The 26,497-nt window shown below is 37.9% G+C and overlaps 1 protein-coding gene across 7 annotated transcripts in view; it reads left to right on the top strand.

Moving 5' to 3' along the window:
• Kdm2 (Lysine demethylase 2) overlaps positions 1-24,287 on the top strand; it is a 29,634-nt gene extending 5,347 nt beyond the window's left edge. The window contains exons 1-5 of one of the 7 annotated variants that reach the window (XM_073974946.1): positions 7,131-7,247; positions 7,807-8,165; positions 15,374-15,534; positions 15,615-17,778; positions 21,987-24,287. In XM_073974946.1, coding sequence (XP_073831047.1) covers positions 8,115-8,165; positions 15,374-15,534; positions 15,615-17,778; positions 21,987-23,507 — 3,897 coding nt within the window. In that variant the 5' untranslated portion in view covers positions 7,131-7,247; positions 7,807-8,114 and the 3' untranslated portion in view covers positions 23,508-24,287. Of the gene's footprint in view, positions 1-7,130; positions 7,512-7,806; positions 8,166-15,373; positions 15,535-15,614; positions 17,779-21,986 lie in introns of those variants that run through there. The other 6 variants (XM_073974937.1, XM_073974911.1, XM_073974921.1 and 3 more) reach the window with 6 other exon arrangements.
• Positions 24,288-26,497: the final 2,210 nt, after the last annotated feature.

Below are 26,497 nucleotides of genomic sequence, written 5' to 3'. Positions count from 1 at the left end.
TACAATCCACATAAGTCAATAGTCTGGATGATCACAATGGACCCCAAGGTCTCCGAGTGGAGTGGCTGCCAGCATGGCAGCTACGCATCCTAAACCTAACCTATGTCAGGAAGTGTTGGCAAGCGCCGAAAAACATATCGTTGTAAACAGAATCGCAAGAAATACATAAAAATTGCAAAAATAGGGCCTGTTTCACTATGTCGAAAGAAAATGATTGCGAACGAAAAACTCCTAAACTTTAGTTTTCATGGCAATATTGACTTTGTGTTTGCTTTAAAACAACTACAAAATTTAAAAATCTTACACTAGTTTAGTTGTTTTTCTCTCGTTTTCATTTTCGTTCGACATAGTGAAACAGGCTGTTAGTCTCGAACTGACCTTAAACTAAAGGAAATCTTTTGAACTTTTGGGAAAGGTATTGTTGGATGTAGTATTGTTGGATGTAGTTCATCTTCACAAAATAGATAAATCAAGAAGTCTATAAGTTCGCGAGAATTATTACGATTGACAAAAGTTGTCGGCCACTCTTCTCTATAGTTTGTCATTTGAGTTGGTCACAATTATATTAAAGATACCGTAATTAAGCATGTCTAACCTAAATTATATACCGTCCTACTTCAAATTGGGAGCCACTGTGGAAAATTTTTAAAAATTAGCACCTTTGCATACAATAGGTCAGTGTATCAGTCTCTTGCAATAACATTGCACTTGTTGGAGTAGTTCGACACGTCCTTCAGCTTTTGCCGGGTTTACCTTCTTCATGAGAATTTATTCGACATATTGACATTTAAAACTCAATGGGTTTTAATAATCCGCCTATATGTAAACGTACTATTAGCCCAATTTTTTAATCAGATGCGACTATAATTCGGTATTTCACACCATCATATTTTTACACACAATTTCCAATAAAGGCCAATACAATTTCGATTTTTCTCAACACCATTGTGGGTATTTTTTTCCTACATCCCCCCATATGGGTATTTTTCTTATCACAATTTTGTATCAAACAACGCACACGATAACCCTAGACAAACAAGAATTAACACAAGAGAAAAAAACAAAAACAAACAAGGAAACGGAATGAAATGAAACATTTAACGTTTACCAAGTCAACCAACCAACGGCTCAATGACTATTTCCGAGTGTATGTTGTTGCTATTATTTGTTGTTGTACTTTTATCGTTAATATGTGAAATAGTGAGGAGGTTTAGATGTGTGTGATAGCCAAGTCAGTCTGCCAGCAAGCCATCCAACTCTAGCTACATACATATGTGTGTACTTCTTAGGTACACCATCAAGTCTCAGGAATGTCGATGGGATGGGAGTGATGGGTTCTTCTCTGTTATTTAGCGAGTAGATGAGTAGAATAGCCAATGTAGTGCAGTATGTATAAGGCAAATTATAATTAACTAACTAAAAAGTATATGAAAGACGGAACGGTGGTGCCAGATGTTGTGGTTGAAGGGATAAATAGAGGATAATTTGTGTTAACACATTTTGAACTTTTTTTGTAATGTAGGTACCGGAAGGTGTTGCCCGATATAAGAGCATCTTGGAATTTGATTTCCTTTTGGAAGACATTTTAACGAAAATAAATGAAAAAAATGTTGGACCAATGTCGATCAATCCTTTAGAAAGTTATCGTATCCACCAGCCATTTTAGTAGGTCGCCGTAGGATCTTTAGCTTTTGGGTCATTATGTCGGAGAGCATAGACTTGCCAATGAATAACATTAGATCGATTTAAACTGGACCACAAGGAGTACATTCAATAAAAATGTCAAAATGATGCTCGAACAGCTGATATTTTGCACTTAAATGAACATTTTGAACTTTTGCAACGGAGGTACAAAAAGGAGTTGATACGGACCTTCTGGACGTGAGTTATCGTGCCATTATTAATTTTAGTTGGTGCCGGGAAGGTTTTAACAGCTTTTATACCAGGAAAATGGACTTTCCCTTGAAAAATTGTACCATTGTTGAAGGTAGGCTACAAGCTGAGGGTATAAATTCGAGGTAGTTGAAGATAGAAAAATCGAAAATTCTGAAAGTTGACGTTTGCTTTCGATTACGCACCTCTAGTGATGACGAGCTGAAAACATCGTTAGATAACGCGAGGATGATCGATTCACATTAAAATTCAAAAAAAAAAAAAAAATAGAAAAAACCTATAGAACCTTTTTAAATGCCTTCTCTCCATAGAGGCCTTTTAAAAGGTCTTCCATCTATAGAATATCATTAAGGGGTCTTCCATCTAAAAAAGGCTTTTTCATAGATCGTCCTCGACAACCTTTTGAAAGCATCAAGTTGGCAGTTGGCGCAAAATCGAGAGATGTTAAAAAATGGTTCTTGGCCTTTGGTCAAGTTTGGAGGACGCATGACAGTGCTGACGAGAGTGACGACGTGAGTCTGCATGGAAATTTTTATTCTGCGCAAGGAAGAAGAATGAACTTGTCAATAGTACTAACTATTGATAGAATTAGGGTCGTTATTATATGTGTTACTTAACTATTTGATGGATTTGAAATAAAACATTAAAAATACAATTTTTACATTGAAAGTTAATGCAAAGAAGCTCCTCATTGAAGTCCAATCATCACTTCTAACTTTATGTTAACCGTAACGCAATATATCCGTTCGGTAAATCCAAAATATAACAAAAGAATACTCATAATAATGGGGGTTACTCTATTTGAAGTTTTTAAATCCACGACTCTTAAAATTCTCTATAACGCTACCCAGGCTTCATTCGTGGTATGTTTCGATCGGCTCAATCAAGATGTGTGTGTCAAATCGTGTGACATTCCTAGGCAGTTGGACCAAAAACGAGATATTTTAACAAAATGACTCTTATCCTTTGGTCTCGTCTAGAGAAACATACGGCAGTGTTGACAAAAGTCAAGGGTGATACACAGGGAACTCTTATAGTCGTTTTTGTAACTCATCTGCAGATAAAATTAAATGACGATTGGGAAACAAATATGTAATTCGGGAAAAAAATAGGATGCCTAAATGGATCGTGATTTAAAATGCTTTTTTTTTGTTTAATCCTTTATTTTTTCATTTTAAAATATTATAGTCCCAGCGCTAGAAGGCCTTGTAGGGAAAAAACTGCCAACCATAGTACATATTACAATATATTATTATATTGTTATTTATAAAATTTTCTCCTTACAAAAAAAAAGATTTTTTTTTTTAATTTTCGAAAGAAGTGTTCCAATTCTAGTTAATAAAAATTGCTTCAATTTATATTTAAAAGAAGAAATCGAATTTAAATTCTTTATCTGAGAAGGTAATTTGTTGTATTCTGTGGGCCCAGCAAAACCAATTCTCTGCGTTGTGACCTCAAAGCGGCACTTTGCTGTATGTAACTGACGAGTAGCTCTTGAAGTTCTTAGGAAGTTTATTGATCTGGAATGCGTACTAGCAAATGTTTTAAAAACGTAACGTAAAATATGCTGTGGGCATAATCCCCGTATTGGCAAGATGGACTTAGCCCGTTCCTTATAGAGCCTTACAGTTGGATATCTCCTCGGCAAGTTCAAAGCTACCTTTAAAGCCGTGTTTTGAGCACGCTGTAACTTCTTTAATGGACCGTTAATCCTACTTGCATAAACTCCTGGCAAGTAAGTCAGGTGTGAATGTATCAATGTTTGATATATTAACAACATGGTCTCGGTTGTTAAACGTCCTCTAAATTTCCGGAGAACACCTGTAGCTGATGTCACTTTAGATGACCTATATGAGAGTTCCATGACATGTTGCTTTCCATAGTTAAGCCCAAATATTTCACAGACCTCGATTCCATAACTGGCACTACATTTATGTGTACACTCATAGTTTCTTCACGATGAGGTTTAAACCGATTTAACACCAGATTGTTTAACCTTGCGAACTCTGCTAACAATACTGAATCATATTCAATTTGAGTTCGAAGAACCTTATAATCTTTGTATCTATAAAACAGGCTAACATCGTATAAAAAAATAAAAAGTTTTCCGAAAAACGGCATATTTTTTAAATCATTGATGTAAAGTTTAAATAACAGTGGGCCCAACACACTTCCTTGTGGTATACCGTATCTTACAGGTACCCTCGCACTTTGTTCATTGCCAATTTTCACGAATTGATGCCGATTCTGCAAAAAATCTTTAAAAAATAATAAGGTTTCATTGTTAAACCCAATGTATTTCAGCTTTTTTTAACAAAATATCATGGTCCACGAGATCAAATGCCTTAGTAAAATCGAAAAATACTCCGGCTACTCCTCTACATCCTGTGTCAATTCGACTGCAAACATGTTCAACAATATTAAACAAGGCTTCATCAGTCCCAGATTCTTTCCTAAAGCCAAACTGATTTGTAAACATAATATGTTTATCCTCAACATACGCTGTAATCTGTTCAAACAGTATCTTCTTAAATATCTTATCAAGCACTGACAAAATTGACATGTTGCAGAATATTGACATGTTGCAGAATTATTTATGTATTCAATGCATTAGCTCTTTCAACATCTGTCTCCAAAATATTGCCATCTAAATCAACAATTTCTCCAAAAGATTCTTTATCTCTACCCAATTCGTGATTCAAAAACCTCCAAACCTTTCTTACGTCTCCGTTACATGATTGAATGTTGTCTCTGCTTAAGAGCACCTTTTCCACATTTTCTTTAACGGAATCATTACCTTCCACATATTCGTTGCAAATTATTGAAACAATTTTCATTTCCGTCTGTCATGCGTTTCAAAAGAGATCGATTTATTCCCCGCAAGAGCTTGTTGTATTTTCCTGTCACGATATTATTTGGCAAGTCCGTCTTTTTACATCCTTCCTGACCTACAAAGTATGAATATACATCATTAACATGATAACTAATAGTTGCGAGTACTCACCATTTGCCATAGATCGATTACGATTTTTTACAACGCTCATTCAATTTTCCGCCCGACAATTCTGGATTTCTTTAAGGGAATCATCGCCTTCCACATTTTTGGTACCAATTATTGAAACAATTTTCATTTCCAAGTCCGTCATCGATTTCAAAGAGATCGGTTTGTTCCGGGCAAGAGCTTTCCCTGTCACGAGATTGAGAGCTAACATACTCCTTCGAGTTTATTTTTAAAGGTGGATACGTTGTTGATGCCCTGTAATTTATGTGGAAGAGTATTCCAAAGACGTGTAGTGCCAATAAAGAAATGCAATTCGGAGACGAGACTTTTTCTCCTTTTAGGCACGATCTTTCTTCCTCTGTTGGATCTAGTGAAACAAATTCTTTGGAAGAGATAGTTTGGAATATGCGTTGTAATTATTTTATGTAAGAATTGCAAGGCCCAATTTTCATTAAGGTATTGAGGCTGAATCTATAAAGGGAGTTTGTAAGATGCGAAGTATGTTGTGTCCCACTCAAGCCATAGACATATCGTATGATACCATTCAAAGCCACATTTAATTTGTGTCGACTTAACGAGTCACAGAAGGCAAATAGTTCGCATCCTGGTACTAAATATGTTTTTGCCAAGAGACAACGGATGCCAAAGGGTGTATAAGAATGAGATAGCCATAACGTACGAAGTTTCGCAAATGTTTGGCCAACCACTACATTGACATGGTTTCCCCATGTGAGAGAACTGTTGAATATTACTCCCAAGTTTTTTGCACTTGTAACGACTTCAATGTTATCACTATTTACGAAGATATCTATGTTTTGTAAAGACATCTTCCTATTCTTATGTATCGTTAAACATTTTGATTTTTTAGGATTCAAGAATAGACCATTAGCCTTGGCCCAGTCGTCTACCTTACGTAGGTCATGATTAATTTTTAAAATGCACTGATCGATGTTAGTTATGTGGCAGCTCAAGAAAAGTTGTACGTCGTCAGCATACATATGTGTTCGACAGTTCGTTATGTTTAGAGGAAGATCATTAGAATACATAGAGAACAGAAGCGGTCCTATAAAGGACCCTTGTGGAACTCCTTTAAATACTGACAGTGGCTAAGATTTTTTATTTCCTACGTACACCGTTTGTGAGCGATTCATTAAATAAGATTTTATAAGATTTGTCGAAGCCGGAGACAAATTAAAAAATGTACGAAGTTTCAGGAGCAGAATTTGGTGATCGACGGCATCGAAAGCTTTTGAATGGTCCAGAAGAATCAGGAATGATATCATGTTGTCATCCATATCACTTCTGATCGACTCCGTAACTTCTGCTAATGCTGTGATGCAACCGTGACCAGCAAGAAAACCTGATTGCACATCAGTTAATAACGAATCGCGTTGTAGATACTCAGTTCTTTGTTTATATATAATTTTCTCAAGTAGCTTTGAAAGATAACATAAAGTAGCAATAGGACGAAATTCGTTATTGGCTTTGGGAATTGGCACAATCTTAGCATGCTTCCATATAGGTGGAAAAATGCTAGTAGTTAGTATCTGATTAAGTAGATATGTAATGTATACAGCGATGCAGGGGAGAAGTATGCGTTAACTTTCATTAAGTCGGCCCTATATCTAATATGTTTTTTAAAGGCGTGATGAGGTTTTGTAGCCATTCTTTTCGTTTTATTACAAAGCACTTACAACTACTTGGAATACATTGAACGTTTATTCGAAAAGATTATTCAACTTAATTAAAGAAAACTGTGGAATTTTTGTGGAATATATGTTTTTACACATTTTTTATTTCCTTGTCTTTTTAATTTGACAACTTCAACTTCCAGAGATTCCATTTTAAAATATTTTTTTTCGGTAGTCTTTTGACATACATATGTTACTGAATATCACAATCGTTACCGCAAACCACAAAATCTGGCTATAAGAATAGAGAGGAAAACACATCCCACGTTTTAGTAAAGTTGGGCGTTCATTTCAACAATTCGACAGTCGTTAAAAGTTACTGAATAACCCTACAAATATCATAAATTTCTACCTTGGGAATTTTCGTAAAAATACCCTCCCAATAGACAGTGTGGCAACACCCCAATGTATTTCCATTTAAAGTGGGAGAGGAAAAGGTCCTTCAATCAACTTGTTCTGTTCTCACATAGGAACATCGCAAGAAATGAAACACACAATCAACTGATGTTTGCTGTTGAGAAATGAAATGAGAAATGTAACACTTCAGTTTGTCAGAGACGACGCTTGGCTCGCGTTGCAGATGCTTGGTACCTGCACTTGAACGCACAACGACGACGGTGGAACACGACGACGACGCGCAAATACCAACCAGAGCACATACAGTAAATTTTCGTCGATATATTTTTCTTTCTGAATTCGGGTTGTTACCATATTAGAGCAGTAAAACAACGAAAAAAAGTACTACAGCAACAACAATAAAAAAGTAACACCAAACTTTTTAACTAAACCGACCTGCGGTAATGATAAACGCGATAATAGTTGTTTTTTGTTGTTGTTAATTTTCTCGAACGTCATACATACCTACATTTGTTACACATAAATGACAATAAATTTAGACACGAAAAATATCCGCCGTATTATAGTAGGTACATATGGTGAAAAAGAAGATTATAAAATAAAAATACACACTGACGTGCATACAAAAAAGTAGGATGTGTTTGTTTGTAGTGCAGTTAAATCTCAACTTTAAATAATTAATTAATTAATTTATTGTATTTTTATGGGAGTATTTTAAATACCCAACGCCCGTATTGCATATAGACAGCAGAGAATGAGAATAACAACAAACCAGTGTTTAATTTTAGTGCCGCTGAAAAAATGTCAAAGATTGAAAGTGTTAAATTATTAATTATTTAAACAATTCTTATGAATATTTTGTAGGCTCTGTGTGAAAAAAGAATTACGCCAATAAAAATCAACAACAACAAACAAAAATACAATCACGCACAACCAACAAACCAGCAGAGATCAATTGCTTGCTAGCTGGTCGTCTCGTTTGGGCAGACGGACGTACGAATGATTGTCGTAGTTCGCTCTGGTGGTGGTGGCCATAAAAATCAACTTAACAAACAAGCTGCTGCGCTCCTACTCAGCCTCCCGAAATAAAGGAGGAAAAACTTTAAAGAAACTCAAAATAAAAATATAAAAGGAAATCAACAACAACAAGAGGGACGGCGGCGGAGGTGGCGATGTCCGAAACGGAATCGCCAGGAAAACAGAAAGGGCTGCGACGCCAACTGGTAAGTCTTAAAATGCAATTTTTATTCATTACTTCCCGAAATTGGATGGTGCATGCATCTTATCCTCATCATCATTATCACAACCATCCATGTAGGCGTTATTTCATAGTTGTTCCCCCATTTAAAAATTGTATTCTAATTACAATCTGTTTTTTTTTTGTTGTGAATTAACTATCATTTGTATGAGTGTGTGTGTTTGTCAATGCGTGCGCGCACTTTAATGATAATAAATAACAACACAACTGTGCAAAGAAAAACAAGACTTGTTTCGCTTTCGTCGTCGTCAAAAAAACGAGTGATAAAAACGCATTTTATTCTACCAGTAACACGACGACGACGACAATCGCCACTCTCCCCATTGTCGCGTAACTTCCGTCTGGCGTGGTTAAACGACCAAACTAAACTAACGCCGCATGACGAATTCTTTTCGTTTTTATTATGATTTCTGTTATTTTTCTTTTATTTCTTATTCCACGTTGTCGTTGCCTTTATCTTTATCGTTTATATTCGCTTTCATTTGCCACAGCAGCTCTGTATTCGTTTGTGGCTGCCAACGGCACACTCACACATCCACATGACCGACCACTATCGGAAATACATAGCGGCCGTAGTACTCGTTTACAGAGTGTGTTTTGTTTACAGCCGTTATCAGTGATGTTAACACAACGAGAGTTCCCCTGTTCTGTTAACTTTAATAATGGCGTGTGGCGGATGTCACAAGAAATTGTGAAGTAACAGAGTTACCTGCCCGTTTTTATAAGGAAATTTCTCATTTTTTCTCATTAAAATGCATAATTATGAATGAAAACATAAACTAAAAGTTGTCAGAACTCTTGCTATCGGTAGAACTTTACGACTACTTTTTTTAATTTTAACCGAAAAATATAGTTAATTACCGAAATTATAAGCATTTTAATTGTACTTACTTCAATTCAATTTTTTTAACTTGTAATTCAAAGCCAACCGGCCCATCAGTGTAAATTACAAAATGCATAAGAATTGCTTAACCAAATAAAAAGGAAAAACTACTCGAAAAATATAATGTAAGACCAAGAAACTAAAAACTAATATAAAAATATGCATACCAATAATATACATATACAGATTTACTTTGAAACTACTCCCACTCCGTAACTCAAAAATTTATTTCGAAAACACCACTACAGATATAGAAGCTCTATAGCTCTATATTTCGTCAAAAGTACGTAAATTGAATAAGATTATTTCACAGTTCGATTAAAAAGAATGCAATTTAAAAATAAAAAAAATAAACGGTGTTAAGGGAATGACATGAGGTCTGTACGATAACCCAACAATTTGTACAAATTTTTACTTAATGCTGTTCGATAACAGTAAAAGAAGATTTGAGAGAGATTTTTTGACAGTTCTGTGACTGAGAAGTTGCAAATCTTTGCTGGGAAAATTTGTCCCGTAAAAACTTGTAAGTTTGGCCAGCTGATTTAGTCATCTGTTCAATGTAAACAACTTGAAAATTTAACATTTTTGACCAAGAAAATTTCACGATATCACATTTTTTTAGATTATAAAGCGTTGTGAATAGGATTATTGCTTTAAATAAGTTAAGGCCTCGACACATAAGAAGCTGACATTCTTGCTGAAGTCATATCTGATAAAAGACTAAAGACCAAGTTCGACCTAATAAAAAGATTTGAGAATAACATTTGAATTAGGTCGAACTTGGTCTTTAGTTATTTACCAGATATGACTTAAGCAAGAATGCCATGCTTCATATGTGTCGAGTCCTTTAAATGCAATTTTAAAATTTGTATTTTTGTTTCATTTTTTTTTTAAATATCAAACGAAACAAAACAATGTTCATACATTTTTGGAAACAGCTGACTTTCTTGCAAGTTCTTACAAAATGTTGTTCGATAACTTCCTGCAATTTTTCTTGCTCGATAGAGTAAAATTCACTGAGAGAAGTTGCTGGAACTTACTGAGTAAGTCCATATTTACATTATGCCCAGGTCAGGCGATGTGCGCTTGCTGAGAGCAAGTGAGCATACATTTCAATGCATTTTACATTGAAGTTTTCGCTCACTTGCTCTCAGCAAGCGCACATTGCCTGACCTGGCATTATGCAATTTTCCTTGCGGCAATTGTCAGTTTGCTGGAGAGAGAGGTGAGACATATGGTAACCCTTTGCCTCTCAACACTCTCTCTCACCAACAGACATTTGCCGCAAGGAAAATTGCATAATGTAAATATGGACTAATTATTGCTTGGAAAGTTATCGTAGAGACCTACAATAATCAAGGGTAGATAAATTAATTTACATTATGCAATTTTGGAGAGAGTGGTGAGGCATATCGACATGTGATCGAACACGAACTTTCAACATGAACTGTTGTAAATGGTGCAGTTGTTAGCAAGATTCCTAAACCTGGGGCTGGATTCTTGTTCTATGAAAATTTGAAATGAAAGAATTTTCCTTTATATTTTTATACCCTCCACCATAGGATAAGGGTATATTAAGTTTGTCACTACGTTTGTAACTACTCGAGATGATCATTGTAGAGCCCACAGACTATATATATTCTTGATCAGCGTGCAATTCTACATCGTGTCCGTCCGTCTGTCCGTCTGTGGAAATCACTCTAGCGTCCGAACGGATTGACGTAGGTGGATGAAATTTTGGGAAAATCTATTATTTGAACGTAGGACTTTTGGTATTGAAAGCGGGCTATGTAGGTCCACGCTTTCGTATAGCCCCCATACCAAATGACGCGTGACGCGTCGTCGTTTTAAGGAATGTTTAAGAAATATGTCCCATTTTACCACCGAATTGGTTGTAACTTTGTATTTTGTGTCTCCAGAGACCAAACAACATTCCTACCAAAGTTGGTTTATATAAGTCCACGTTTTGGTATAGCCCCCATATAAAGTACGCGTCATTTTAATATATTTTGAATGTATTAGTCCCATTTGACAACAGAATCGGTTGTAACTTTGGAATCCCCAAGGGAGCAGAAAAACAGGAAGACCTAAAAACTCCTGGAAAAGAAGTCTTATGAAGGAGTTAGAAAGCACCGGAAAATCATGGAGCGAAATAAAAGCACTAGCAAATGACAGAACATTCTGGAGGTTGTTTGTAGAGGCCCTATGCTCCTCAAGGAGTTAAACGGAAAAGAAGAAGATCAGTTAAAACTGAGGCCCCTAATAAGGAAGAATTTAAAAAATGAAGGGACAGACAAGAACGTAGAAATCAAAATAAAAAATATTAAAATCAATCTCAGATAATAATTTAGGCTCTATGCAAACCTCATTGAGGAATGAATGAAGAAGACGTAAAAGGACACAAAATTGAAACTGGTCTGTAGAATTTGCCTTGCAGGCATTCCTGTCTAGCTTAAGCAACAAGACCACCCTGTTCTTTTCTATAATTAGTGTTGGTCCTGCTTATTCTCAGGCCCACCGCCTCAGTTGGGCAAATTTCACTTCGGGAATTCGACCGGTAGTTATGTACAAAGGAAAAAATGGCGCCCAATGTATAAAGTATTTAACATCCTTACCAAATACCAAGACATTATGAATAGAATTCCTTGCAACACACTTTTTTAAAATTCATTAGATTTTTTTTTATTTGAAAATATACTGCGTAATAATTCCTTGTCTTTATTCCATTCTTACTCCTACCCATACATGAACAAAAAATGTATGCCGCTGACTAGCCAGTCGCGTTAGTAGTGTGTTTGCTGCAATACTTTTAGGTAATAAAAGTATATTGAAGTTGCATTACATACTCACAGTAGTATGTCTGTGTCGGTGTCAGTGTGCTGTATAAAGATGATACTAGTGTCCAATAATAAAACAGGTTGCCAAACAAGTTTGCCATTCTTAAATCCCATCATTCTTTGGACAAATAAAAGGATGAAAATAAAAGGAGATGATGAAATGGAAACTAAAACTAAAAATTACGTGACGGAATATGTTGTGGATTCTGGTTTTTAAGAAGTCGGTTCATTTTCTGGTTTTATGTGATGCTGGTTCAATATTATTCACATCTACATAGTTTGTAGAATGTAAATCAAATTAATTGTGTTGGATAAGGTATTTTGAATATTTATTTAGAGGATAATGTATTTATGTTATTTGAATATGGGGGATAGTTCGTTATTTGAATATTTTTAGTTAAGGGATTTTAGACATTTTGGTTAAATTATGCTCGTTGCTTTTTTAAAGTACGATTTTTGTTAAACTATTGTTTTGAAGAAGACACTTCGTTTATCATTTTATGTGGATAATGTTTTCACATTATTTGGATAACGTGGATAACTTATTTCCACCATTTTCATAAAATGGATAAGTAATTCTCGTTATGTGAAGAACTCTTTCCTCTCATAGAGTGAATAAGCAATCACTTTTATTTGGATAACGCGGATAACTTATTCCAACCATTTTCATAGAGTGAATAAGCAATCCCCTTTATTTGGATAACTTATTCCAACCATTTTTATAGAGTGGATAAGTAATTCTCGTTATTTGAATAACGTTGATAACTTATTCCCACTATCTTTATATAGTGGATAAATAATTCCCGTTTTTTAATAACTTGGAAAATCTATTCCCAGCATTTTCATAGAGTGGATAAGTAATTCTCGTTATCTGGATAAAGTGGATAACTTATTCCCACCATTTTCATAGAGTGGATAAGTAATTCTTGTTATTTGAATAACGTGGATAAGTTATTCTTGTTACTTGGATAACGTGGATAAGTCGTTCTCGTTATTTGGAGAACGTGGAAAGCGTATTTCCACCATTTTCATAAAATGGATAAGAAATTCTGGTTATTTGGATATCGAGGATAAGTTGTTTGGATAACGTGGATAACATTTTTCCACCATTTTTATAGAGTGGATAACGTGTATAACTTATTTCCACCATTTTCCACGAGTGGATAAGTAATTCTCGTCATTTGGATAACGTGGGTAAGTTGTTTGGATAAAGTGGATAACTTTTTTTCCACCATTTTGATAGAGTGGATAACGTGTATAACATAATTCCACCATTTTCCAAGAGTAGATAAGTAATTCTCCATATTTGGATAACGTGGATTAGTTGTTTGGATAACGTGGATAACTTATTTCCACCATTTTCCAAGAGTGAATAAGTAATTCTCATTATTTGAATAACTTGGATAAGTTATTATCGTCATTTAGATAACATGGATAATTTTTTCCCACCATTTTCATAGAGTGGATAACGTGGATAACTTATTTCCAAAATTTTCCAGAGTGGATACGTAATTCTCCTTATTTGGATAACGTGAATAAGTTATTCTGGTTATTTGGATAACGTGGATAACTTTTTCCGCCATTTTTATAGAGTGGATAAAGTGGATAACTTATTTCCACAATTTTCCAAGAGTAGATAAATTATTCTCGTTATTTGGATAACGTGGATAAGTTATTTGGATAACGTGGATAACTTTTCCACCATTTTTATAGAGTGGATAAAGTGGATAACTTATTTCCACAATTTTCCAAGAGTAGATAAATTATTCTCGTTATTTGGATAACGTGGAAAATTTGTTTGGATAACATGGATAACTTTTTCCATCATTTTTATAAAGTGAATAACGTGGATAACTCATTTCCACAGTGTTCTAAGAGTGAATAAGTTTTTCTGATTATTTGAATAACTTGGAGAAGTTATTCTCGTTATTTGGATAACTTGGATAAGTTATTCTGGTTATTTGGATACCATGGATAAGTTATTCTCGTTATTTGGATAAGTTATTCTCGTTATTCGGATAACGTGGATAAGCTATTCTGGTAATTTGAATAACGTGGATAACTTATTTCTACCATTTTCCAAGAGTGGATAAGTAATTCTCGTTATTTGGATAACGAGGATAAATTATTCTCGTTATTTGGATAACGAGTATAAGTTGTTTGGATAACGTGGATAACATTTTTCCACCATTTTTATAGAGTGCATAACGTGTATAACTTATTTCCACCATTTTCCAAGAGTGGATAAGTAATTCTCGTTATTTGGATAACGTGGGTAAGTTGTTTGGATAAAGTGGATAACTTTTTTTTCACCATTTTGATAGAGTGGATAACGTGTATAACTTAATTCCAACATTTTCCAAGAGTAGATAAGAAATTCTCCTTATTTGGATAACATGGATAAGTTATTCTGGTTATTTGGATAACGTGGATAAGTTATTCTGGTTATTTGGATACCGTGGATAAGTTATTCTCGTTATTTGGATATAGTTTATAAGTTATTCTCGTTATTTGGATAACGTGAATAAGTTATTCTCGTTATTTGGATAACGTGGATAAATACTTCTTGTTAATTGGATAACATGGATAAGTTATTCTCTTTATTTGGATAAAGTGGATAATTTATTCCGATTATTTGGATAATGTGGATAAGTAATTCTCGCTATTCGGATAACGTGGATAAGTTATACTCGTTATTTGGATAAGTGGATAAATACTTCTCGTTAATTGGATAACATGGATAAGTTATTCTTTTTATTTGGATAAAGTGGATAATTTATTCTGATTATTTGGATAACGTGGATAAGTTATTCTCGTTATTTGGATAACGTGCATACGCTATTCTGGTTATTTTGATAACGTGAATAAGTTATTCTCGTTACTTGGATATCGTGGATAAATAAATCTGGTTATTTGGACAACGCGGATAAGTAATTATCGTTATTCGGATAACGTGGATAAGTTATTCTGGTTATTTGGATACCGTGGATAACTTATTTCTACCTTTTTCCAAGAGTCGATAAGTAATTCTCGTTATTTGGATAACGTGGATAAATTAATGTGGTTATTTGGATAGCGTGGATAAATTATTCTGGTTATTTGGACAACGTGGACAAGTTGTGGTTATTTGGATAACGTGGATAAGTTGTTATCTTCATTTGGATAACGTGGATAAGTTATTCTCGTTATTTGGATAACGTGGATAAAAAATTCTCGTTATTTGAATAACGTGGATAAGCTATTCTTGTTATTTGGATAACGTGGATAAGATATTCTCGTTAATTGGATAACGTGGATAACCTATCCCACCCGCATTACTTGGGATAATGTATGAATAAATTGGATAAGTTACTTCAAAAACTTGAATAAGTCATTTTCGCCCCTTTTTCCTCTTTATGGTGTATTTCTTAAAGGTTTCCTATGTTTAACCTCCCTCTCTTTCTTCTATTACAGCGCGAGCGCAAGGAACGCAAACAATATCTAGAAGAATGGGCTTTGGGTGATGACGATTTGGAGGGGACTCGGGGCTTTAGTGTGGCCGAAAAGCTGGAGTCCTCGAAATTTGCTCAAACTGGCATGGTGCGGGAAATGCGAGGCAGTGATTTAAATGTCGGGTAAGTTGTTTGGACATTTAGCTCCCCTTTTCCATGTTTATCTAACGCTCTCTCTCTCTCTCTACCTCTCTTTTAAACAGTTTCTTACAACAGTATGGTTTCAATATACCATTATTGTTTCGCGACAAAACCGGTCTGGGTCTGCGAATGCCCGACCCCGACGAGTTCACCGTGAACGATGTACGCTTATGTGTCGGATCACGGCGCATCCTTGATGTCATGGATGTCAATACACAAAAGAATCTTCAGATGACAATGAAAGAGTGGCAGCAGTACTACGATAGTCCACAAAAGGATCGTCTGTTGAATGTCATTTCGTTGGAATTCTCTCACACACGTTTGGATAATTACATTCAAAGTCCAGAAATTGTACGACAAATTGATTGGGTTGATGTGGTGTGGCCGAAGAGGCTTAAAGATGCCCAGAGAGAAGCAACCAATCTCTTGGGCAATATGATGTATCCCAAGGTTCAGAAATATTGCCTAATGTCAGTGAAGAATTGTTATACCGATTTCCACATAGATTTTGGCGGCACCTCGGTGTGGTATCACATTCTAAAGGGTAGCAAAGTATTTTGGCTAATACCGCCAACGGAAAAGAATCTCCAGTTATATGAAAAATGGGTATTGTCTGGTAAACAGGCAGATATCTTCTTTGGTGATACTGTGGAGAAATGTGCCAGAGTTTATTTGACGGCGGGGAATACATTTTTCATACCCACCGGATGGATCCATGCTGTCTACACACCCACAGATTCTTTGGTATTTGGTGGCAATTTCTTGCATTCCTTTGGCATTGTAAAACAACTGAAAACCGCCCAAGTGGAGGATGCCACAAAGGTGCCGCAAAAATTCCGTTATCCCTTCTTTACGGAAATGTTGTGGTATGTGCTGGCCCGTTATGTTTATGTACTGCTGGGCCATTCACATCTGGAGGGAGAACCTTCGGTGGATGAAAATGAAATGGCCTCAAGACCCCACATCCATTTGACCCATTACGAATTGTTTGGTCTGAAAGAGATTGTCATGTATCTCTATGATCTGCCACCGAATAAGAAAAATGTCCCTGAATTGGTACGTGATCCAGTGGCCCTTATTAAGGATGTTCGCACCTTGGTGGAGCGTCATTGTAAAGATAAACCAGAATTGGCCATAACAGGGGAATCGGTTTTGAAACCACCTGGTTTAATGCATCCTCCCTTCCAGGAATATGAACGTTCGAGAGTCAAACAAGAAATAAAGCAGGAAATTGCAAGAAAAAATGCCGAAATAATTAGAGAACAACAGCAGCTGGAGGCCCAACATGCAGCCGAGTCATCTGCGGCTGGCGGTGGAGGGGGTACAGGTACAATAATGTCCCACTTGGCTTTTACCGGCACCACCACGGTAACCACGGATAACGGCATTACCATTAAAAAGGAACCCATTGAAAATGGCGGTCCAGGCTCACAACAACAACCAATTCATCATCAGCAACAACAACCAAATCAAAATCAACAACAACAACAGCAGCAACAACCAACCTTTGTCTCCCCCACAGATAACATAAAATATCGGCCACCCAAGAAAATGCATTTAGCCAATGCGGTGGCAGCTGCAGCCGGAGGTGGCAATAATGGAAATGCTGTCAGTGTCATTGCCTCCTGTTCCAATTACAATAACAGCAACAACAACAGCCATAACAATGGTCAAAACTCAAATCCAATCACCCACAATCTTACACCCCTGCAAACATCGCACACGACAGGTTCAGCCGATAACTGCCTCTCACCCAACACTGAATCATCGAAAATCTCACCCAATGTCACAGGGCTGGGTCAACCACGACGGCGTCGTACCCGTTGCAAAAATTGTGCCGCCTGTCAACGTTCCGATTGTGGTGAATGTAGTTTTTGCCTGGACATGGTGAAATTTGGTGGTCCCGGTCGAGCCAAACAGACCTGTATGATGCGTCAATGCCTTTCGCCCATGCTACCCGTTACGGCCCAGTGTGTATTTTGTCATTTGGATGGTTGGCGTCAAACGCCCGTTTCACCACAAACCAAACAGCTGGCATCGCTTGATGGTCCTTCGGCATTAATGGAATGTTCAGTATGTTATGAAATTGCTCATCCCGATTGTGCACTCTCCGCACTTGATGGTACCGAATATGCGGCCGATGCCAAGGGTATTGTCAACGAGGATTTGCCGAATAGTTGGGAATGTCCCAGTTGCTGTAAATCGGGAAAGAATAATGATTATAAGGTAAGATCTAGGTAAAGAACTAAAGACTTGGCCTCTCTAGATGTCCTCTCTATACCAAGAAGCCTCTCTAGAGGTCTTGTCTATACAAAGACCTCTATTCTCTATTCAGAAGGGCATCTACAGGTCTTCTCTATACAAAAAGGCGTCTCTGGAGGTCTTTTCTTTACTGAGAAGCCTCTCTAGAAGTCTTTTCTATACAAAGCATCCTCTCTGGATGTCTTTTCTATACAGAGAATCCTCTCTGGATGTCTCCTCTATACAGAGATACCACTCCAGAGGTCTTCGCTATATAGAGAGAGACCTCTCTAGAGGTCTTCTCTATACAGAGAGACCTCTCTAGAGGTCTTCTTTTTACAGAGAGACCTCTCCAGAGGTCTTCTCTATACAGAGAGACCTCTCCAGAGGTCTTCTCTATACAGAGAGACCTCTCCAGAGGTCTTCTCTATACAGAGATACCTCTCCAGAGGTCTTCTCTATACAGAGATACCTTTCCAGAGGTCTTCTCTATACAGAGAGACCTCTCTAGATGTCTTCTCTATACAGAGAGACCTCTCTAGATGTCTTCTCTATACAGAGAGACCTCTCTAGAGGTCTTCTCTATACAGAGAGACCTCTCCTGAGGTCTTCTCTATACAGAGAGACCTCTCCTGAGGTCTTCTCTATACAGAGAGACCTCTCCTGAGGTCTTCTCTATACAGAGAGACCTCTCTAGAGGTTTTCTCTATACAGAGAGACGTCTCCAGAGGTCTTCTCTATATAGAGAAGACCTCTGGAGAGATTTCTCTGTATAGAGAAGACCTCTGGAGAGGTCTCTCTGTATAGAGAAGACTTCCAGAGAGGTCTCTCTGTATAGAGAAGACCTCTAGAGATGTCTATCTGTATAGAGAAGACCTCTATAGAGGTCTCTCTGTATAGAGAAGACCTCTGGAGAGGTCTCTCTGTAAAAAGAAGACCTCTAGAGAGGTCTCTCTGTATAGAGAGGACCTCTAGAGAGGTCTCCCTGTATAGAGAGGACCTCCAGAGTGGTCTCTTTCTATATAGAGAAAACCTCTGGAGAGGTATCTGTGTATAGAGAAGACCTCTGGGGAGGTATCTGTGTATAGAGAAGACCTCTGGAGAGGTCTCTGTGTATAGAGAAGACCTCTAGAGAGGTCTCTCTGAATAGAGAAGTCCTCTAGAGAGGTCTCTCTGTATAGAGAAGACCTCTAGAGACGTCTCTCTGTATAGAGAAGACCTGTAGAGAGGTCTCTCTGTATAGAGAAGACCTCTGGAGAGGTCTCTCTGTAAAAAGGAGACCTCTAGAGAGGTCTCTCTGTATGGAGAAGTCTCTAGTGATGTCTCTCTCTATATAGAGGTCTTCTCCTCTGGAAAGGGATCTCTGTATAGAGAAGACCTCTGAAGAGGTCTCTCTGTATAGAGAAGATCTCTAGAGAGGTCTCTCTGTATAGAGAAGACCTCTGGAGAGGAATCTCTGTATAGAGAAGACCTCTGGAGAGGTCTCTCTGTATAGAGAAGACCTTTGGAGAGGTCGCTCTGTAAAAAGAAGACCTCTAGGGAGGTCTCTCTGTATAGAGGAGACCTCTAGAGAGGTCTCTCTCTATATAGAGAAGACCTCTGGAGAGTTATCTCTGTATAGAGCACATCTCTGGAGAAGTCTCTCTGTATAGAGAAGACCTCTAGAGAGGTCTCTCAGTATATAGAAGATCTCCAGAGAGGTCTCTCTGTATAGAGAAGACCTCTAGAGAGGTCTCTCTGTATAGAGAAGACCTCTAGAGAGGTCTCTCTGTATAGAGAAGACCTCTAGAGAGGTCTCTCTGTATAGAGAAGACCTCTGGAGAGGTCTCTCTGTATAGAGAAGACCTCTGGAGAGGTCTCTCTGTATAGAGAAGACCTCTGGAGAAGTCTCTTTGTATAGAGAAGACCTTTGGAGAGGTCTCTCTGTAAAAGGAAGACCTCTAGAGAGGTCTCTCTGTATAGAGGAGACCTCTAGAGAGGTCTCTCTGTATAGAGAAGACCTCTAGAGAGGTCTCTCTGTATAGAGAAGACCTCTGGAGAGGTCTCTCTGTATAGAGAAGACCTCTAGAGAGGTCTCTCTGTATAGAGAAGACCTCTGGAGAGGTCTCTCTGTATAGAGAAGACCTCTGGAGAAGTCTCTTTGTATAGAGAAGACCTTTGGAGAGGTCTCTCTGTAAAAGGAAGACCTCTAGAGAGGTCTCTCTGTATAGAGGAGACCTCTAGAGAGGTCTCTCTGTATAGAGAAGACCTCTAGAGAGGTCTCTCTGTATAGAGAAGACCTCTAGAGAGGTCTCCCTGTATAGAGAAGACCTCTAGAGAGGTCTCTCTGTATAGAGAAGACCTGTAGAGAGGTCTCTTTGTATAGAGAAGACCTGGAGAGGTCTCTCTGTAAAAAGAAGACCTCTAGAGGGGTCTCTCTGTATAGAGAAGACCTCTAGAGAGGTCTCTCTGTATAGAGAAGATCTCTAGAGAGGTCTTTCTGTATAGAGAAGACCTCTGGAGAAGTCTCTTTGTATAGAGAAGACCTTTGGAGAGGTCTCTCTGTATAGAGAAGACCTCTGGAGAGGTCTCTCTGTATAGAGAAGACCTCTAGAGAGGTCTCTCTGTATAGAGAAGATCTCTAGAGAGGTCTTTCTGTATAGAGAAGACCTCTGGAGAAGTCTCTTTGTATAGAGAAGACCTTTGGAGAGGTCTCTCTGTAAAAAGAAGACCTCTAGAGAGGTCTCTCTGTATAGAGGAGACCTCTAGAGAGGTCTCTCTCTATATAGAGAAGACCTCTGGAGAGTTATCTCTGTATAGAGAAGACCTCTGGAGAGGTCTCTCTGTATAGAGAAGACCTCTGGAGAGGTCTCTCTGTATAGAGAAGACCTCTAGAGAGGTCTCTCTGTATAGAGAAGATCTCTAGAGAGGTCTTTCTGTATAGAGAAGACCTCTGGAGAAGTCTCTTTGTATAGAGAAGACCTTTGGAGAGGTCTCTCTGTAAAAAGAAGACCTCTAGAGAGGTCTCTCTGTATAGAGGAGACCTCTAGAGAGGTCTCTCTCTATATAGAGAAGACCTCTGGAGAGTTATCTCTGTATAGAGAAGACCTCTGGAGAGGTCTCTCTGTATAGAGAAGACCTCTGGAGAGGTCTCTCTGTATAGAGAAGACCTCTAGAGAGGTCTCTCTGTATAGAGAAGATCTCTAGAGAGGTCTTTCTGTATAGAGAAGACCTCTGGAGAAGTCTCTTTGTATAGAGAAGACCTTTGGAGAGGTCTCTCTGTAAAAAGAAGACCTCTAGAGAGGTCTCTCTGTATAGAGGAGACCTCTAGAGAGGTCTCTCTCTATATAGAGAAGACCTCTGGAAAGGTATCTCTGTATAGAGAAGACCTCTCTCTCTCTGTATAGAGAAGACCTCTAGAGAGGTCTCTCTGTATAGAGAAGATCTCCAGAGAGGTCTCTCTGTATAGAGAAGATCTCTAGAGAGGTCTCTCTGTATAGAGAAGACCTCTGGAGAGGTATCTCTGTATAGAGAAGACCTCTGGAGAGGTCTCTCTGTATAGAGAAGACCTCTAGAGAGGTCTCTCTGTATAGAGAAGATCTCTAGAGAGGTCTTTCTGTATAGAGAAGACCTCTGGAGAAGTCTCTTTGTATAGAGAAGACCTTTGGAGAGGTCTCTCTGTAAAAAGAAGACCTCTAGAGAGGTCTCTCTGTATAGAGAAGATCTCTAGAGAGGTCTCTCTGTATAGAGAAGACCTCTGGAGAGATATCTCTGTAGAGAGAAGACCTCTGGAGAAGTCTCTTTGTATAGAGAATACCTGTAGAGAGGTCTCTTTGTATAGAGAAAACCTCTAGAGATGTCTCTCTGTATAGAGAAAACCTCCAAAGAGGTCTTCTTTATACAGAGAGACCTCTCTAGAGATCTTCTCTATACAGAGAGAGCTCTCTAGAGATCTTCTCTATACAGAGAGACCTCTCTAGAGATCTTCTTTATACAAAGAGACCTCTCGAGAAGGCTTCTCTATACAGAGAGACCTACATTGAGGTATTTCTATAGAAAAAGGTTTCCATTAAAGTCTGCTCTATATTGGTATCCCTACTTGGAGGTTTTCTCTATGTAGAAAGGTCTCCCTTGAGGAATTATCTTTAGATGTCTTCTTTATAAATTTTGCCCCGATATAACAAATAATTGTGTTTCTTTCCTTCCCTTTGCAGCCTCGTCATTTCCGTGCAAGACAAAAATCATCCGAAGTGCGGCGGACCTCGGTGGGAGGTGTTAATATTGTAAGTGGAGACTTCGTTGATGGAGGTGGTGGCCACATGTCTGGAAATATGCTCAACAATCATCATCATCATCAGTATAATGATTTTGTATTCACCAGTGAATCGGAAATGGAAACGGGTTCGGCCAATACCAACAATAATTGGAAACATGGTGTTAAACGGCACATAGCCATAGATGTGAAAACGGAACGTAATTATGACACTCCCTCACCTGGCATATCACCAACAGCTGTGGATAAAATAAAGCGGCGCCGCAGTGACGATGGTCTCAGTATGTGTAGCAGTATGCAGGATAGTATAGATGCCAATGCTTCCATTGATTGTAATCTAACTGGTCCAGGGGGTGTTGGTGCCGGTGGCAATGGTAATCATGGATCTCGAAAAAAGAATTCAGTACGATCTCATTTGGCACAACAGATGCTCAACTCATCATCAAGGGTTTTAAAGAAACCGCAATATGTGGTGAGACCTGGTTCTTCTCACACCTCGGCGGGCTATGGCAATAGTATGGGCGGTGGTTATGCTGGACCCAATTTGGCCCTCGATCCCACTTTGCTGAAAATCATCTTCCGCTATTTACCCCAAGAGACATTGGTCACATGCTGTTCGGTGTGCAAGGTTTGGTCAAATGTGGCCGTTGATCCAGCTCTCTGGAAAACCATGAATTGTTCGGAAATGAAACTCTCTGCCTCCCTGCTAACGGCCATTGTAAGGCGACAACCTGAGCATTTGATTTTGGATTGGACACAAATAGCCAAACGTCAATTGGCCTGGATCATTGCCCGCCTGCCTGCCTTGAAAAATCTCTCACTACAAAATTGCCCCATTCAGGCGGTTTTAGCCTTGCACACCTGCCTCTGTCCTCCCTTGCAAATATTAGATTTAAGTTTTGTACGTGGTTTAAATGATGCAGCCATACGTGATATATTATCGCCACCGAAGGATTCACGGCCCGGCCTGGCCGATTCCAAGACAAGGTTGAGAGACTTGAAGACTCTCAAATTGGCCGGCACCGATATCTCTGATGTAGCCTTGCGTTATATAACCCAATCATTGCCACATTTAGTGCATTTGGATGTATCATCCTGTCAACGTATTACCGATGCGGGCGTAGCACAAATCGGAACCTCACCAACGGCAATTGCAAATTTAATCGAATTAAATTTGAGTGCATGTCGTTTGGTGTCCGAGTTGTCATTGGATCATTTGGCCAAATGTGATCAGCTAATATGGTTAGACTTGAGGCATGTGCCGCAGGTTAGCACCCAGGCGGTTATCAAGTTTGCAGCCAAATCCAAACATGATTTGTGTGTCAAAGATATTAAACTTGTCGAGAAACGTAAACCACCTCAAACGCCACAATCATCGGGAGGAGGGGCAAGTAGCAATTTTTCGGCTTCCACCACACCCATTTCCTCAGCTGCTGGTTCAGCAAGTAATTGGAATGATTAGAAAGACGGAATTTCTTGTCGACAAATGTAAGCCAAAGATTTTCAAAAATCTTGACATGCCCCGCTACCCCTTCAAAGAACGAAAATATCTCACTCTCTTTGGTAGTTTATAAAGAACTTCTTCTTCCTTCGCCACCTACTTCGTGATTAAGACTTGAAACACTCAGTTAATTAAAGTATCTCTTTAAGAAGGCATTCCTACCCCAAAGGCCCTTGAAAATAAAAACAACAACACCATTTCCCTTTTTTCCTCTTGTGTGCATGCCCCTGCATAGCTTTAAAAAAGTAAAGAAACAGAGCCCAGTTTTAAACTTTTCAACACAAATCAATATTAACAATATCTCAAAACTCTCCAATAACTGCAACAACAACCACAACTAGATGTCAATAAAATATTAAGAATTATAAAGTTATATTTTAGTGTTAAAACCCCTCCCGAAAATTAAGGATACTAATTACATTTCAGCTAATAACAAGAACAACTACAATTACAACACCCTCCCTCCCCCGTTTTCAACATTTGCACATTAGGTGTCATATTTAAAATTTTATAAATTTTAAATTATTTTACAAAAATAAAAATTGTATTATACATAAATACATACATACTTACATAGTAGTATATACATACATACGTACATTAATCACACATTGCAAGAAGAAAATAATTATTAATATACACATAAATATATTTAAAAAAACAGTTCTATTTTAAACAACAAAAATAATTAAGTTTTAGGAATAAAAATGAAAAATAAATGTATAACAAATTAACCCAAAATCGTTATTTGTATTTGTAAGAAGAGAAGTCTTCGATGGAAGAGGGATTAGGTTAGGAGGTTTCGTGTGACCTCTACAACAATTAATGGCCACAATAAACGTGGATTTTAAAAGATTTTTAGGAACAAAATATGTCCACAAGATTTTAAGGTTTTGAAGAGTAACTAAAGGCCACAATAAACGTGGATTTTTTTTAAAGATTTTTTGGCATAATCAACGGCCACAATAAACGTGGATTTTTTAAAGATTTTTAGAAACAACCAAAGGCCACAATACACGTGAATTTTTAAAGATTTTTAGGAACCACCTAAGGCCACAATAAACGAGGATTTTTTAAAGATTTTTAGAAACAACCAAAAGCCACAATAAAAGAAGATTTTTAGGAATCCCCAAAGGCCGCTTTAAACGTGGATTTTTTTAAGTTTTTAGGAGCAAACAATGTTGATTTTTTAAAGATTTTTTGGAGCAACCAAAGGCCACAATAAACGTGTATTTTTTAAAGATTTTTAGGAACCACCAAAGGCCACAATAAACGTGGATTTTTTAAAGATTTTTAGGAACCACCAAAGGCCACAATAAACGTGGATTTTTTAAAGATTTTTAGGAATCCCCAAAGGCCACATTAAATGTGGATTTTTTAAACATTTTTAAGAAACACCAAAGGCCACAATAAACGTGGATTTTTTAAACATTTTTAGGAACCACCAAAGGCCACAATAAACGTGGATTTTTTAAAGATTTTTAGGAACCACCAAAGGCCACAATAAACGTGGATTTTTTAAAGATTTTTAGGAACCACCAAAGGCCACAATAAACGTGGATTTTTTAAAGATTTTTAGGAACCACCAAAGGCCACATTAAATGTGGATTTTTTTAAACATTTTTAAGAAACACCAAAGGCCACAATAAACGTGGATTTTTTAAAGATTTTTAGGAACCACCAAAGGCCACATTAAATGTGGATTTTTTAAAGATTTTTAGGAACCACCAAAGGCCACAATAAACGTGGATTTTTTAAAGATTTTTAGGAACCACAAAAGGCCACAATAAACGTGGATTTTTTAAAGATTTTTAGGAACCACCAAAGGCCACAATAAACGTGGATTTTTTAAAGATTTTTAGGAACCACCAAAGGCCACAATAAACGTGGATTTTTTAAAGATTTTTAGGAACCACCAAAGGCCACATTAAATGTGGATTTTTTAAAGATTTTTAGGAACCACCAAAGGCCACATTAAATGTGGATTTTTTAAAGATTTTTAGGAACCACCAAAGGCCACAATAAACGTGGATTTTTTTAAAGATTTTTAGGAACCACCAAAGGCCACAATAAACGTGGATTTTTTAAAGATTTTTAGGAATCCCCAAAGGCCACATTAAATGTGGATTTTTTAAAGATTTTTAGCAACAACCAATGGCCACAATAAACATTTTTACCCTAACTGAGCAGACAACACCGGCCTGTCTGCTCAGCCTACTTCTACTCTGCGACGGTGACGTCGAAAGCAATCCAGGTCTAGAGCAATACGTGTGTCCAGTCTGCTCGAGGCAGGTCACTCGAGGATACTCAGTGATGTGCAGCCGGTGTAACGAATGGACACACCTTAAATGCTCAGGACTTAGGAGGGTACTACACCAGTACATTCAGGTGTCCAACATGTACCAACCAGGCCTCAATGTCATCATCATCACCAGCCCCCTATACCCCACCTAACACCCAACCGACCCCCGAACTGCCTAACACCTCTGCCCACTTACCATTAACACAATCTCAATCCCTCCGTCTCTTTCAACCAACGCCATCCCAATACAAGTTGCATGTCAAATAACACCCCATATAAATAACCAACCACACAACACTAACAGAACCAACAACGACAGACTAAACTGCAGGATGTGCCAAAGGGCATTTAACCGGGCTGCACGTCCAGTTAAATGTTCCGCGTGCAACACTGAGACACATCTCAGATACTCAGGTCTAAGGAATTCAACACAACACTCTCCTGACTGTTGGCCCCTGTTGCCAACAGACACAACCACTTACTCCATCCTCACATTCCACTACAGCCAACCACTCAGCTGTTGCCAGCCCCCTTTCGTAACGACACAACCCCAAACATTACCTCCACAGCAAATAGTCCTAAGACACAGGGTATCAAAATCCTACAATGGAATTGCAACGGCCTGAGTAGGAAAATAACCGAGATCACT

This window comes from Musca autumnalis, unplaced genomic scaffold (genome assembly GCF_047663935.1).
Source record: "Musca autumnalis isolate F117 unplaced genomic scaffold, ASM4766393v1 scaffold_1, whole genome shotgun sequence".
Classification (NCBI taxonomy): Eukaryota; Metazoa; Arthropoda; class Insecta; order Diptera; family Muscidae; genus Musca; species Musca autumnalis.
The sequence above is the reverse complement of the archived record's forward strand: the minus strand, read 5'-3'. Positions and strand labels throughout refer to the sequence as shown.